Source organism: Microcaecilia unicolor, chromosome 1, assembly GCF_901765095.1.
Source record: "Microcaecilia unicolor chromosome 1, aMicUni1.1, whole genome shotgun sequence".
In the NCBI taxonomy this organism is placed as follows: domain Eukaryota; kingdom Metazoa; phylum Chordata; class Amphibia; order Gymnophiona; family Siphonopidae; genus Microcaecilia; species Microcaecilia unicolor.
Genome location: NC_044031.1, coordinates 87,247,311 through 87,263,248, shown reverse-complemented (window position 1 = coordinate 87,263,248; position 15,938 = coordinate 87,247,311). Strand labels below are relative to the sequence as shown.

The 15,938-nt window shown below is 42.3% G+C and overlaps 1 protein-coding gene across 4 annotated transcripts in view; it reads right to left on the bottom strand.

Moving 5' to 3' along the window:
* Positions 1–15,938, bottom strand: part of PFKP (phosphofructokinase, platelet) — a 193,550-nt gene that overhangs the window by 5,025 nt on the left and 172,587 nt on the right. For 2 of the 4 annotated variants that reach the window (XM_030198897.1, XM_030198886.1), the window contains exons 20-22: positions 13,878–13,977; positions 4,904–4,909; positions 3,932–4,037 (exon numbers count right to left, since the gene is read on the bottom strand). In XM_030198897.1, the coding sequence (XP_030054757.1) occupies positions 3,932–4,037; positions 4,904–4,909; positions 13,878–13,977 (212 nt within the window). The remainder of the gene's footprint in view (positions 1–3,931; positions 4,038–4,903; positions 4,910–13,877; positions 13,978–15,938) is intronic. The other 2 variants (XM_030198914.1, XM_030198904.1) reach the window with 1 other exon arrangement.

Below are 15,938 nucleotides of genomic sequence, written 5' to 3'. Positions count from 1 at the left end.
TACGTGCCACCAAATGATCCAGCCGAACCTGGTCTCTAGGAATTATAACTAGGAGCGGCTTCTACCTGAACTCTCACTTAAAATTGACCCCCACCGTGTCTAACTTTAGCTTTTATTATACATTTGCTTGGGTATTTAAAGGAGAATCACGTACACAGGGTTAGGCCTTGGGCAGAGCTGCAAAAATGTCTTTCTTACACTCAGTCCTAAATGAAACATCAGGAAGAATGTATGTATACTAATCAAGAAAATAATTCATCCTTAACCTGAAGGAACTTTAACACCAAAATACCTATCGGATACAAAGACTCTGCCCCATTAGCTCTCTTTTTAGCTTCCTCAATTGAAGTCTTGAATAAAGCAGTTTAAATTACCCTAAGCAAAATAATCCATAGACTGCTTTCCTTTCTCCATACAGAGGCCATAATATAAATAGGTTTTTCAGCTAAAAGGTGGAATCCATACCTAATTCATCAATAAAATACCTTTTAAGCATTTTAGCATTTCATTATAGGGAAAACTAACAAATCTCAAATTATAGCAATGGACATTTTCTCCATTCTAGCCACCCTTTGATCACCTGAAATAAGAACAGGCCTAGCCATGCCCCTGGATGATGACAGCTAGAGGGTAGGACAGCTCAAGTGCTGGTTCTGTTTCCTTCTTACTTGGCCCCCATGCAAAAACTCTTTCTTCTGAGCCCACAGGATGCCTCTCCACTCCCTGTTGCAGCTCTACAAATTTCTTCCTTGGAGGCTGACCTTAAGTGGGCATGTCAGCAAGCTTGTCCTGCACATTCTCTCTTAGGTCTGCAGATTAGAGCTATCAGAGCCTCCAAGCTCCCACTATCTGGTGCAGAAGTGCTCAATGTTCTTTCAAAAACAACATAAATAGTTCAAATTATATGTTCTCTTTGCCCATTTTCTAAACAGAGTTGTATGACTTATCAAGAAGGCACGATTCTCCCACATCACCCATCTTGCATACAATGTTTTGTATTGTTTTTCAGGATAATATGAGGCTTTCTGAAAAGTTTGTTCCTCATAAGCATCCAATGTCTAGGCTTCCCTCCCAGGGACATCATGAATGAAACAAAGCTTTTAGCCCTTTACAGGGCAGATTCAACCACTACAGAATGGTGAGGAAGCTTTTTTTTTTTTTTCTTCAGGTGTGAATCTATCAATGTTCAATGTTGATGGTGAGCAATGGACTCTGGCGCAGCTCTGGGACCCATCAATGTGATTGGGCCCAACATACTCCAAGCACCAGTTGTGGGCATCTGCACCAGCTAAAGTGATGCCCCTCCCCCTATTTCCTCTATTATTTCATATGTGTCATACTGAGTGGTTTCTGATCTTCACACAAAAATGTAAGGGAACCGGAGTAAACACGTAACACAGGTTTTACATTAGTTCATTTACTTAAGGAACAAAATTATCTAATGCCCATCTGAAAAAATAACTGCCCTTTAAAAACTTAATAATTGGCAGCAATATCAAAATCAAGCTGTCCCTCTTTAGCTTTATCAGAAGAGTTGCTCTTGAGGCACAGTAACTCCAATAGAGCTCAACTGGGATTTGCAGTAAAGGGCAGTATTGGATTATAAACTCTTGGAAGTAGGGATCTTTGCTATTATGTACTTCAGCTTTGTATACAGCAATGGACAACAATGGTACATTACACACAAAATTATACTATTATGTCAAGAGTACCCACTGGACTGATGTAGACATAGCTCATTTAGCTTAGTATCAGGTTGTTACAAATTTAAGAACTCCAGCCAATATTCAGCTGGTGGTAGTCAGTTTTTGTTTTTTAAACACCATTATTGGCTAAATTAAACCTGAATATTTAGTGTCAGGCTATGTCTGGACACCGACATTGAAATATGGATTTCACTGGACAGATACTGGCTGCTGGAATTTTTGCAGGTCCCAGCCAAGTCAGTGGGGACCCATATAAGATACTTATGTGGGTCCTGGCTGAATATTGGCTGGGACCTATATAAGGGGATCAGTCATTTTCACCTTCCTCCCCCCACACACCTTAAATTCCCTGGTGATCTACTGGGGGACGTTGGACAGGAAAGAACCCCACTCCTGCCCCTAGTGGCTACAGCTAAGTGGGGTGGAGGGCTTGGGAGAAGGGGGTCTATTCATGGGGGTGGTTCATGAAAGGGAATCTGCTAATGGGGAAGGGAGGGGTCAGCTTCAGGCTGCTACCTGGCAGTTATGCAAGTGTTAAGTTGATATTTAATGCCAGCACCCACAGACTTATACGGTCTGTGCCAGAGCCGGTGGTGGGAGGCAGGGATAGTGCTGGGCAGACTTATACGGTCTGTGCCAGAGCTGGTGATTGGGAGGCGGGGATAGGGCTGGCCAGACTTATACGGTCTGTGCACTGAAGAGGACAGTACAAATAAATTCATATGTGCTACTTTATCTTCTTGGGCAGACTGGATGGACCGTGCAGGTCTTTTTCTGCCGTCATCTACTATGTTACTATGTTACTTAACTAACTGGGCAAAGTTAGGCCTTCTGTTTAGGTAGTCCTACATGCCTGGTTAGCTGTGTGGGCACCAGCACTAAATATTGCTGGCACCCACGTAACTCCCTGTTCCTCCCTTGGAAGGTCCCTCTCCTGTCCAGACAAGATGGCTGGTTTGTGCTGCTAATTTAGAAGTGAATATCAGTGGCTGGCCAGCTGAGCGTAACATAAGTAGGCAGGACAGTGCCGTAGCGAGGGCAGCTGACACCCGGGGCAGGTCACCGCTGCGCACCCTCCCCTGGGTGCAGCATGGCACCCCCCCTCCGGAGCGCATTCTTACGAGAATTAGGAAGCGAGGGGCGGGCGAGAGGGCCAATTCGCCCCCGAGTGCACGTCACTGGGAGCTGCGTCGGCTCCGCTGATTCCCTGCTCTCTTTGCCCCGGAAAAGGAAGTAACCTGTTCCAGGGCAGAGGGAGCAGGGAACCAGCAGAGCCGACACCCCCACAGCGGTGTGCACCCAGGGCGGACCGCCCCCACCGCCCCCCCCCCCCCCTTCCTACGCCACTGAGGCAGGAGCCTCTCCTTCCTGCTTAACTTTGCTTTGAATATCGAGTCCAGCTGCATTTTACTAAGGTCTCTTCTCTGTGTCAGAATAAATGTATTTATTTTTAAAATTTATACCCTACCTGGGACTAAGCAGTTTACAGAAAAATATACATAAAATAATCATTCACAAACAAATTGAAACATAAAACACCAAATAACTGCTTGGGAAAAAGCTTGCTGGCAGAAACCCTTAACGAGCATTCATCTTAATATTGTAAAGCTTAAAAATACAACTCCCCACAGAAACCATTCTTATCATGTGGAAAACAACCTGTTTTAAAGCTTTAATCTAAGCATTTAAAAAAGCCTGCATAAACAATTTTGTTTTTAAAACTTTCTTAAGTTGTTGGACCCGCAACAGAGAAGGCACATGCTGATGTCTCTGCATAATGAATTGTATTTGGCGCTGGAGAGTAGAGTTTTTATCACTTGTAAATACCATGGAGCCACCTTATTCAATGCTTGGAAGATGAGCACCAAAACCTTCTACTGAATAGGGTACATCACAGGCAGCCAATGGAGCTGCTTCAACAGCAGAGTAACATGCTCAAATCTGCAAAGCTTTATACCGCGTCATAGCCACACTCAAGTATAAAGCATTGCAGTTGTCAAGCTTCGTTAATATTAATGATTGTACCATTATCTGAAGATAATGTGCAAATGCAGGCTTCAATTTCATCCACATATGCAAACTATAAAATGACTGTACTAGATGACTAATCTGTTCTCTAAACGATAACAGATTCCAAGGGATTCCTGTCTCGGTGACGCTGAGCTTACCCCTCACTTGAACTACCACAAGCCCCAGTCTCGTACCTGCAATAACTGTTTACTTACTCAAAATCCGTTTCAGCCTTCAGCTGCACCACAGGTTGAAAGTGAAGGTTACGCCTGTGCATTCCTAGCAAACAAACTGTGTCTTCAGCGTTAGCAAACACCCGACCTGTAAAAAGAAAGGAAACTTTCTACTCTGCCACAATGACATTTCACTATGAGCAGAACGGTTTGAGAGAGAAAAAAAATTTCACTCGTCCTTTGTCTTATATCTTAGGGGGAGCCTCAGCCACATTTAAAACACTCGGGTGAAACCAAGGTGTTTATGAAAAATCTTTATTCCCAATTCGTTCTTGTATTCTTTAATGTTAGTATATTTTACTGTTTGTCATTATAAAAATTATGCCATTCTGACTATCCATACAGTAAGGGTGTGTGCACCATTCTCTTGACTTACTTACCCCCCCCCCCCCCCATTTAAGAAGCCGCGCGGCTTAGTAAACCGAGGGGGTGGGGTTTACATTTATAAACAAGTGAATGTTCAGATTATTTGCCTCTATGTTCAGTCATTCATTTTGGTTTGCAGATTTATCATTGGCCTGAGCTGGCAAATCTATTAATGTACAATGAACAAAAAAAGTAATGGTCCTCATAAATGTGAGGAGTTCTCTACTGCAGTCAGTAAGATAAAGCAATGCTCTTATGAGAAGACAGCACAGCAGCAAACACAATGTACGATTATCTCCAGTAGCACATTACATCCTGTTCATAAGTGCGTAAGGGAATAACCCTGAATCCCACAGGTAAACTCATGCCCCTTGCATTGATGAGAGGGTTCACCTTTAACAGAGTGATATGGTCTCTGAACCCACCAAATATTTAATTATGTTGGCTACTTTTAAAATCAATCTGAATTTACAGGTTACATCATAAGAAAATATTATAAAATTAAGTGTGGCCGCACAGCTTTTGAGCAACTTAGTTTCAGTTTAACAAATATTTTAGCATTCCACCCACTAAAAAAAGAATATTTACCTTCATCTATGTATTCCATTCAGTCAGCAAGAAGAAAAAAGGGAAAAGAGAAAAGGAACAGCATTATGTATTTTAGACTGAGTTGCTAAAGTCACTGTCATCTGCTAGATGGTAAGGAAGGCTGGCAGCTTGTCCAGAAATACTATTTGTGAAAACAAGAAAAGAGGCAACTGGCAGCTATTCATTTTGACAAACACGAAAAGACAAAATGTCGTGAACCACCACCTATGAAATGTCAAACAATGGGTTTATCTTGTTTTTTTTAATTGGATCTTTCAATACAAACCTGTTATCCTTTAACGTTTGCTGCACAATCTATTATGAGAATAGAAAACACTTCTGACTTCACATTTATTGTTTTGGTTTTCTTTTTAGAAGAGCACTGCTAGTTTCTAACAGTCATTAATCTCACATTGTTTTCACTAGCAAAGTTGCTTGACAATATTTGCATTTTCTTTTGACAATCATAACAGTTTGATAGCAACAAAAGGGTTTTTTTTTTAAATTTATTTTTAAAAAAAGAGCCCAGACTGAAGTCATGTCAAAGTATGCTTTCAACGGAGCATACGCTTTGCAAAAGAACTGCAGAATGTTATCAACTTTGTAACAAAATTCATCCTGCTCTTCTCCAAGTTTGCCCTTCAGGAAGCTTTTAAAGAAACATTAGGCACAACTGGGAATATTACAGCCTTCAGGAAAACTGTCAAGAATGGGGGGGGGGGGGGGCTATCTTAAGGAGTCATTAGATAGATAGGAACATCCGGAGTGGGGGAGTTCAAAAGCAGCGGACAAAACTGGAAGGACATATGTTAAGGGCAAGGAAAAGGAGGTTACTGTGATTCTCCATAATAGCTGTAAAGGTAAGGAAAAGTGGGTAGCCTACATAAACTACAATAAATCACAGAAAGAGGAAGACAAACAATATCTGGAAAAGCCAAGATTCAATGAAAGAAAAAAAAATTACAGTAAAAAAGGGGACAATTTATTTTTAAAGATATGCTAGTGATAGTAAGTGGAGGAGTGGCCTAGTGGTTAGAGCACCTGTCTTGCAATCCAGAGGTGGCCAGTTCAAATCCCAGTGCTGCTCCTTGTGATCTTGGGCAAGTCACTTAACCCTCCATTGCCTCAGGTACAGAACTAGATTGTGAGCCTTCCTGGGACAGAGAAATATCCAGACTACCTGAATGTAACTCACCTTGAGCTACTACTGAAAAAGGTGTGAGCAAAATCTAAATAAATAAGTGCAAAAGTTGCATTTTGTCATTCAAGGGTGACATGGAGGAATATGTTGAACCTGATTCGCTTAATTACTATTTCTTGTCTCTGTTCAGACAAAGGACCAGAAAACAAAGATGGGAATGGAAGTAAGGGTAGACCTTGAGCGATTTTCAGAATGCTGTGCACATGAGGCTCTAGCTAAGCCAAAAGTAGACAAAGCAATGGAGCCAAATGAAATACATCCAAGGGTATTAAAGGAACTTTCTTCCTAGAGTTGGGAGTGGTCCATGAGACCAGGGAAGGGTAGATGTAGTGTCTCGCCACAAAGACATAAGTGAGGAGGAGGCTGGGGACTGCAGGCCAGTTAGTCTGGCACCTGTGGTGACTAAATGAATGGAAACACTGCTAAAACAGAGGATAATACAATTTCTGGAACCAATAGATTACAGGATCAAAAGGCAACACAGCTTTATTAAAGATAGGTCTTGTCAGATGAACCTCATTAATCTCTGACCAGAATGTTGGACGCTAGATGTGAACTTAGAATTCAGCAATGCCTTTGACATGATTTCCCACAGGTGACATATAAATAAACTGTGTGCCCTTGGTATGTATCCTAAAGTCGCTGACTGGATTAGAAACTGGTTGAGTAAGAGGTGTCAAAGTGTATTAGTAAAAGGCATTTGCGTTAATAATAAGGATGTTAACTGGTGTGTGAAATTAGTCGTTAGTCTTTTTATCATTTTTGTAAGTGGTATTGTAGAACAGCTTATAGGAAATGTTTGTCTCTCTGGACGATACCAAAATCTGAAATAGGGTAGACGCTCTGGAAGGTGTGGATAACATGACTTCACCACTTCATTCCTCTCCTTGGCTACCACTACAGATCTTATTCAGCATGTTTCTTTTCCTAGTCGCAGGTAATGTCCTTGATTTGATCTTTACCTCCCCCACACTCTCCCTGTACGCTGGTTTGACCAGCTGTTCATCTCTTTCTCCCTTTTCTTCTTGGTCCCCCTTTTGGCTTCTGCCCACCGCCCACCTTGACAGACTCCACCCTAGATCTCCATAGTGACCTCTCTGCCTTACCTCCCCCTTCCCACTTAGGCTGTCTTATTTAACTCCTCCCTTCAACGTCTCATACACCATCATGCGCTCTGGCACCTGCCTCCTCTCCTTCCCATCCACATTCTCCTGAGTCTTCCCCTGGGCTCCGCCTTCTCTAGTCTAATGCAGACGTGCTGAATGTCTCTGGCGCAAGCACCACACCACTGTCTCTCGTGAAACTTTATTCACTGTTCATTGTTCATTCCACATGGAACTTTTTTTTGCAAAGCTAAACGTATTTCAACTGACTAATTTCCTCCACTGCTAACCGCATGTAGCTGGCCTTTCGCATCTTGAAGCAACTCTCCCCAGCCCACACAATCTCACCTTACTATGACCCCTCAGTTTTACCTCTATTATGCTAGCTGATGCTTGAATCTCCAAAATTTCTTCACTTTGCTAATCACTTCCCCCTCTACTGTCCTCCATTCTTCTTGTCTGCCGCCTCCTCCTTCCCCTCCCTCTGTCCTTGTTGCTCTCTGCCTCCTGGCACCATTTCAACCTTCCTTCACTTGTAACATTATCCTGTACAATGCAATCCCTCAATCTGTCTTTGTCCCCAGCAGACCCCTGGCCTGCCCATCTGGTTAGTCAGCTTTTCTCATTGGTTTCTCCCCTCCTCCTCCCTCTTTTTCATGCCAGTCTCTCCTCAGGTCAAGTTCCAGCAATATGGAAACATGCTCTAGTGTGTTAATTACTCAAGAAATCTCATCTTAACCCAACTGTCACTTCTTTCACCCCATCTCTAATTTATCCTTCTTTTCAAAAATCCTGCAGAAACTGGTTCTCTCTCAGCTGGACTCTTTCACAGAACAAACCAATGCCCTTCACCCCTATCAAATCAGGCTTTCGCCGCTGTTATAATACTGAGACCATCCTCATTACCCTTAATGATTCTACCTGCACCTCTCTTGACCAACGCTATTCTGTTATTGTAGTCTTACTTGATCTCTATTCAGCCTTCGACATTATTGATCACGTTCTTCTTCTTGCCTGTCTTCACTCCCTTGGTATGCGTGGTACTGTTTTTTCTTGGTTCTCCAGTTACCTTTCTGGCTGCACGTTTCAGTTCTTCCACAGTGGTTGTTACTCCCCAACCTATCCTCTGCTATCTGAGTCAAGGCTCTATCCTCGTCCCCGCCCTTTTCAACATTTTCCTCTCCCCTCTATTCGTGCTTATCCAGGAGCAGGGCTGTGTTCCATTCAATCAGGCTGACAACATTCAGATCCTATGTTGCTCTACTGCCCCTGCAACTGCAACTACTCAAGCCATTCTTAAATGTCTGTTTATCCAAAGTTTCCTCTTGGCTCAAAGATAACCACCTGTTCCTCAATACCGCTAAGTGTGAAGCTCCCTCTCTCTCATATCATCTCCTTCCTCCCTGCCTCTATCCCCTTGATCTGGAAGCTCACCCTCTCCCTTTTATTTATTCGAGACATTTATATCCCACATTATCCCAAATAAGTTCATTAAAGCATCAATTCTCTTGGTTTCACAAATCAAACAACATAAGTCCAGTTAAAAAATATAATACAGACTGGACTTAGTTTTCTATGATTTGTATGATTTTAATTAAATTATTTGTTTATGTACTCATTTTTACCCCTGATGAGGCCTTTGGGTGAAACGTGACCAAGTCAAGTGACTTTAAATAAAACTACTCATCTCTTTAGACTGCTGACCTGTTGTTTGTCTATTGCTATGCTTTGCTGTGAACCATCACCTCTTATTATTCATTAAGCAGGCATTACATCCCTTTTTTATCTGTCTTCAGCCAATGACAGATATACGATTAATGTCTATGGACACAAACCAAGATGGAGTTTTCGGGACATAAGTCATGAGGTCTCTAGCCTGGCAGAGGGACCAAAAAGATGTCACAGAGAGGGTTTCCACTGGGGGGGGGGGGGGGGGGGGGGGGGCAGCAAGGATCTCTCTCAAGGCTACGGTAAGAGACTTCCATTCAGATATACAGCATCAAAAATGCTGCAACAGTGAAACTGTATTAATTGGACTCTTTGAACAGTACTGGTTTGACAGCTAGCAAAGTCTATGTCAAGGAAAAGTGTTCTAGGGGTGATCCGGGAAATCACAGACCACTAGGCCTGACATCGGTGGAAACTCTTATAAAGAATAAAAATTACAGAACACAGACAAACATTGGTTAGTGTGGTGGACTTTGGTCCTGGGGAACTGGGTTTGATTCCCACTGCAGGCACAGGCAGCTCCTTGTGACTCTGGGCAAGTCACTTAACCCTCCATTGCCCCAGGTACAAATAAGTATCTGTATATAATATGTAAGCCGCACTGAGCCTGCCATGAGTGAGAAAGTGCAGGGTACAAATGTAACAAAAAAAACAACAACAAAACATGGTTTAATGGGACAGAGTCAGCATGGGTTCAGCAAAGGGAAGTCTTGCCTCGCCAATTTGCTTCATTTCTTTGAAGGCATTAATAAACGTGGATAAAGGTGAGCTGGTCGATGTAGTATATCCGATTTTCAGAACGCCAAAGTTCCTCATGAGAGACTTCTCAGAAAATTTAAGAGTCGTGGGATAGGAGGAAAGTTTCTGGTGTGGATTAGGAATTGGCTATTGCTAGAAAATAGAGTAGGGTTAAATGGTCATTTCTCCCAATGGAGGAGGGTGGAGTGCCGCAGGGATCTGTATTTATAAACGATATGGAAATTAGGACGACGAGTGAGGTGATTAAATTTGCGGATGATACAAAACTATTCAAGGTTGTTAAAACAGAAGTGGACTGTGAAATTGCAGGAAGACCTAAAGAAATTGGAAGACTAGACATCCAAATGAAGAAAGGTTTTCTTCATTCAACTTGTAAATAAACTCTGGACTTTGTTGCCAGAGAATGTAGTTAAAGCAGTTAGCGGGGTTTAAAAAAAAAGGTTTGGGTGGCTTCCTAAAGGAAACATCCACAGAACATTATTAAAATAGACCTGGGGAAAATCCACTGCTTATTTCTAGGATAAGCAGCATAAAATGTATTGTACTTCATTGGGATTTTGCCAGGTACATGTGACCTGGATTGGCCACTGTTAGAAACAGAATACTGGGCTTGATGGATCTTCGGTCTGTCCCAGTATGGCAATACTTATGTACTTACGTAGTAAAAGCAGTTAGCGTATCTGTGTTTAAAAAAGGTTTGGACACATTCCTGGAGGAAAAGTCCATAGTCTGCTATTGAGACAGACATGGGGAAGCAACTGCTTGCCCCAGGACTGGTAGCATGGAATGTTGTTCCTAATTGGGTTTCTGCCAAGGTACTTGTGACCTGGCTTGGCCACTGTTTGGAAAACAGGATACTGGGCTAGATGGACCATTGGTCTGACCCAGTATGGCTACTCTTATGTTCGTATGTAAAACCTACAGAGTAAAATAAATAAAAGATTCTTTATATTCTTAGCAATGAAAATGATAAATAGGGAGGAAAAAGCCTCAAGAAGTTCACAGCTATTAACTGAAAGAGCAGGGCTTCATCATCATTGGCAAAAAATCTCTCTAGTGAGTTAAGTGCAAATTGTGAAATCTAAACAGATTTGTCAAAAATTCCAGCTTAAAATACTTAGCTGCAGAGTCTCTTTCTTCCAGTTACACTAAAAATCGGACCGTGACCAATGATGGCCAGCATTTAGTTGAGCTGCTTCAGGGTGAACCGGTCAGAAAATCAATAACTGCAATAAATTTTCTGCATGTTTGTATCTATATTTCCTGATATATGCATATATCTGCACAATGTCTGAAAGAAGTTTTTGTATGGGATTGTTTCTATTTTTTTTACATTTGTTTTTGTTACATTTGTACCCCGTGCTTTCCCACTCATGGCAGGCTCAATGTGGCTTACATGGAGCAATGGAGGGTTAAGTGACTTGCCCAGATTCACAAGGAGCTGCCTGTGCCTGAAGTGGGAATTGAACTCAGTTCCTCAAGACCAAAGTCCACCACCCTAACCACTAGGCCGCTCTTCTGCCTCTACTTAACATATGCAGTCAATTTACTTTGTAATGGTGTATTTCATTTGACATTGTTGATCTCTTAATACAAGGACAGTCTTCAGCCTGGATTCAATGGGTTTTAAAAGTGGCTCAGGGGCTCAATCCAAATGCCAGACTTGAGCAAGTGAAGATGTTTCCCTAGAGGTAGTTACTTGTTTTGTTTATAAAATGAGCTACAAATGAGTGCTAGAACCACCTTATACTATAAGTGCAGCCAATTCAGGAGTACAACCAATGTTTCAAAGTAGATGGACATTACCAGAGGATTAAATATAACTGGTCCTGAATCACGTATTTGAAGCCCTGGCTTCAACACACACACACAGATATATATATATACAGTGGTGGAAATAAGTATTTGATCCCTTGCTGATTTTGTAAGTTTGCCCACTGACAAAGACATGAGCAGCCCATAATTGAAGGGTAGGTTATTGGTAACAGTGAGAGATAGCACATCACAAATTAAATCCGGAAAATCACATTGTGGAAAGTATATGAATTTATTTGCATTCTGCAGAGGGAAATAAGTATTTAATCCCTCTGGCAAACAAGACCTAATACTTGGTGGCAAAACCCTTGTTGGCAAGCACAGCGGTCAGACGTCTTCTGTAGTTGATGATGAGGTTTGCACACATGTCAGGAGGAATTTTGGTCCACTCCTCTTTGCAGATCATCTCTAAATCATTAAGAGTTCTGGGCTGTCGCTTGGCAACTCGCAGCTTCAGCTCCCTCCATAAGTTTTCAATGGGATTAAGGTCTGGTGACTGGCTAGGCCACTCCATGACCCTAATGTGCTTCTTCCTGAGCCACTCCTTTGTTGCCTTGGCTGTATGTTTTGGGTCATTGTCGTGCTGGAAGACCCAGCCACGACCCATTTTTAAGGCCCTGGCGGAGGGAAGGAGGTTGTCACTCAGAATTGTACGGTACATGGCCCCATCCATTCTCCCATTGATGCGGTGAAGTAGTCCTGTGCCCTTAGCAGAGAAACACCCCCAAAACATAACATTTCCACCTCCATGCTTGACAGTGGGGACGGTGTTCTTTGGGTCATAGGCAGCATTTCTCTTCCTCCAAACACGGCGAGTTGAGTTCATGCCAAAGAGCTCAATTTTTGTCTCATCTGACCACAGCACCTTCTCCCAATCACTCTCGGCATCATCCAGGTGTTCACTGGCAAACTTCAGACGGGCCGTCACATGTGCCTTCCGGAGCAGGGGGACCTTGCGGGCACTGCAGGATTGCAATCCGTTATGTCGTAATGTGTTACCAATGGTTTTCGTGGTGACAGTGGTCCCAGCTGCCTTGAGATCATTGACAAGTTCCCCCCTTGTAGTTGTAGGCTGATTTCTAACCTTCCTCATGATCAAGGATACCCCACGAGTTGAGATTTTGCGTGGAGCCCCAGATCTTTGTCGATTGACAGTCATTTTGTACTTCTTCCATTTTCTTACTATGGCACCAACAGTTGTCTCCTTCTCGCCCAGCGTCTTACTGATGGTTTTGTAGCCCATTCCAGCCTTGTGCAGGTGTATGATCTTGTCCCTGACATCCTTAGACAGCTCCTTGCTCTTGGCCATTTTGTAGAGGTTAGAGTCTGACTGATTCACTGAGTCTGTGGACAGGTGTCTTTCATACAGGTGACCATTGCCGACAGCTGTCTGTCATGCAGGTAACGAGTTGATTTGGAGCATCTACCTGGTCTGTAGGGGCCAGATCTCTTACTGGTTGGTGGGGGATCAAATACTTATTTCCCTCTGCAGAATGCAAATAAATTCATATACTTTCCACAATGTGATTTTCCGGATTTAATTTGTGATGTGCTATCTCTCACTGTTACCAATAACCTACCCTTCAATTATGGGCTGCTCATGTCTTTGTCAGTGGGCAAACTTACAAAATCAGCAAGGGATCAAATACTTATTTCCACCACTGTATATATATATATATATATGTCAACACACACACACAGATATATATATATATGTATTCTGGGGCATCTATATATGTAAACAGTGATGTTTTGAAATTGCCATTCACTTATGTAAGCAAGTTACACCCTGTAACTTGGAGGAGTGGCCTAGTGGTTAGGGTGGTGGACTTTGGGCCTGAGGAACTGAGTTCAATTCCCACTTCAGGCACAGGCAGCTCCTTGTGACTCTGGGCAAGTCACTTAACCCTCCATTGCCCCATGTAAGCCGCATTGAGCCTGCCATGAGTGGGAAAGCGTGGGGTACAAATGTAACAAAAAATAAGTGCCACTATTTATATGTGTATATGCCTTGAAAGGCTTATAAAACCACATCCTAATGCATTAAAGGAAGTGTAATATAGCTTTTAGCTGTTAAGGACTATTTGGTACAATCAACCTGTCCAAATGCTTGTCTGCTACTGCTTGAGAGATATTACTTTGGACTAAAACATAGCTGAAAACCTTTAAAAAACTGGGCCATTTATTTTTATCATTATAGCAACAGAACTAATGTGGAATAAGAGTGCCTCTTTATTACAAGCAATACCTTGTTGAAACTTTGTGATGTAAATTTTAAGGAAACCTTTACACTCTAGGCAAACACCTGCTCTGGCTGTTGTCCTTAACCCAGGAGCTGCTCCATAAACATGACATAGTATTTATTTACCTTGTCTGTAGTTTTCCTTTAGTTTTCTAGAGATCCATTGTATGGCTTTTGCAGAAATTTTGGTTCCAAAGTTTCTGTCGAAAGGGGATGGTGCACCTCCCTGTAAGAATTAGTACAGTTTATTTTTTAAGTCATGTGTTTTTACCCAATAAATATGGGTGTTGAGAACAATTTTAATGCATGGTCACTCTCGAACTGTGCAACCCACAAACCTATTTGGATTAGCAATATGAAGAAAGAAAAAGAAATATAATTTCCATACACTGCAGTAACCATTACATTTATCATTCTACTTAACACAGATCAGGAAATTTGGGGCAATGGTTGATTTAACAGCCACAAATCGGAATTCCTTTGCAAGTACTCTGTCATACAAATGATATCTCTCAATGCCTGTTTGCCAATGAGCTTCTCCCTCCTGAACCTCTTTTCCTGTCTTTTTTGCCCCATACCTCTTCCATTTGTGTTCCTCCAATATAACTGCAGTTCTCTTTATATTATGTAGTGTTATGACTGTGTAATAGAATGCTGAGTTATGCTTTATGAGGTGACTAGAAAAACATTTCTTGGCTTTTGTTTTATGAGCCCAACTGGATTGTTCGACCTGCTTTCAAATTCCATTTCTTAAAAGTTTGTTTTACCTGGTCCACGTCCCATCCATATGACCATCTTACTAACCAATGCCAGCAGAGTTATTAATTTGTTCCTGTAGGAGTACATGAACTGGCTTATAGCCACATTATTCCTTGAAATACTCCTAACTAGTGCACCAAGAGAAATGCACCACTGTGATCTTTAAATTAGTGAAGCCCTGCAGTTGCAGATATCCATCTCTCAGGTGCTACTGGAGGTCTAGCCCAGTGGTTAATGCAGCAGGCTAAGAACTACGGAAACCAGAGTTCAAATCCTTCTTCTCCCACTGATTGTTACCTTGGACAAGTCAGTTCCCCCTCCTCTGTCTCTGGTATGTAGTCAGAGCTTCATTTATTAACACACTAAGGGCCCTGTTTACTAAAGTGTGTTAGTGTTTTTAGCGCACCTAGACAGACCACACGCTAATCATGTAGGCACCTATAGGGATATTGTAGGCATGTACATGGTTAACACACATTAAAAACATTAATGCAGCTATAACGCTGCTTGGTAAACAGGGCTCTAACTAACATTAGACCATTTTTCTCAATCCGGTGTATTTGCTGACTATGGGGTCCTTTTAACTAAGCTGCGATAGAAAGTGGCCTTGGCATGCCCTTACATGGATCTTCCCCGCACACTGAGGCCATTTTTAATGCAGCTGGAAAATGGCCGCATTTTCTTTTTTTTTTTTTTTTAATTTTAATGGCAATGCATTATTTTTGTCATTTGAATTGAATGCTCTGATATAGCAGCTTAGCTGTTAGTTTGAACTGCAGTTTGGAAAAGGGATAATTGACAATCATTGCAAAGAGTGGAGGTTTTTTTCCTATGATGTACTGCTTTGCTTTAAGCTCCTTTAAACTCATATAGCTAAATGAGAGCAAACACTGAGGTTTTTCTCCACTATAATTTTTAAAGTACAAGGATAGTTAAAAGCAGTGGTGTGCTGGAGCGGGCTCGCGAGAGCCGTTTGTTAAGTTTTTAAGAATTTTGGGAGCCAGTTGTTAAAGTAGGCCTCCCCATGGCTATTCTAACAACTGACTCCCAAAATGTAGGCTTGGGCCCCCTCCTGAATTCTCTTTTACTTTGCTGGCAGTGATGCTGGCCCCACCAGCCAAGTAAATAGACTGCTGCTGCTCCATGCTCCTTGTTTCTGACTCTGAGCATCAGGCTGGGACTTTTCATGCAAGCGCAAGAAGGTTCCATCATGCTGCTCAGAGCCAGAAACAAGCAGCAGAGAATGGTGGCAGTCCATTTATTGGCTGGTGGTGCTCGGCAAAGGTATGCCTAGCGTGCACGCACAAGGGAGGGGAGAGGCAGGTATTCCCCCCTCCCCCCAAATTTCAGGGCCGGCTATGTCCGGAGAGAGAGCCCATTGTTAAAAATTTACCAGCACACCCCTGGTTAAAAGGCAGTTCTTACCTC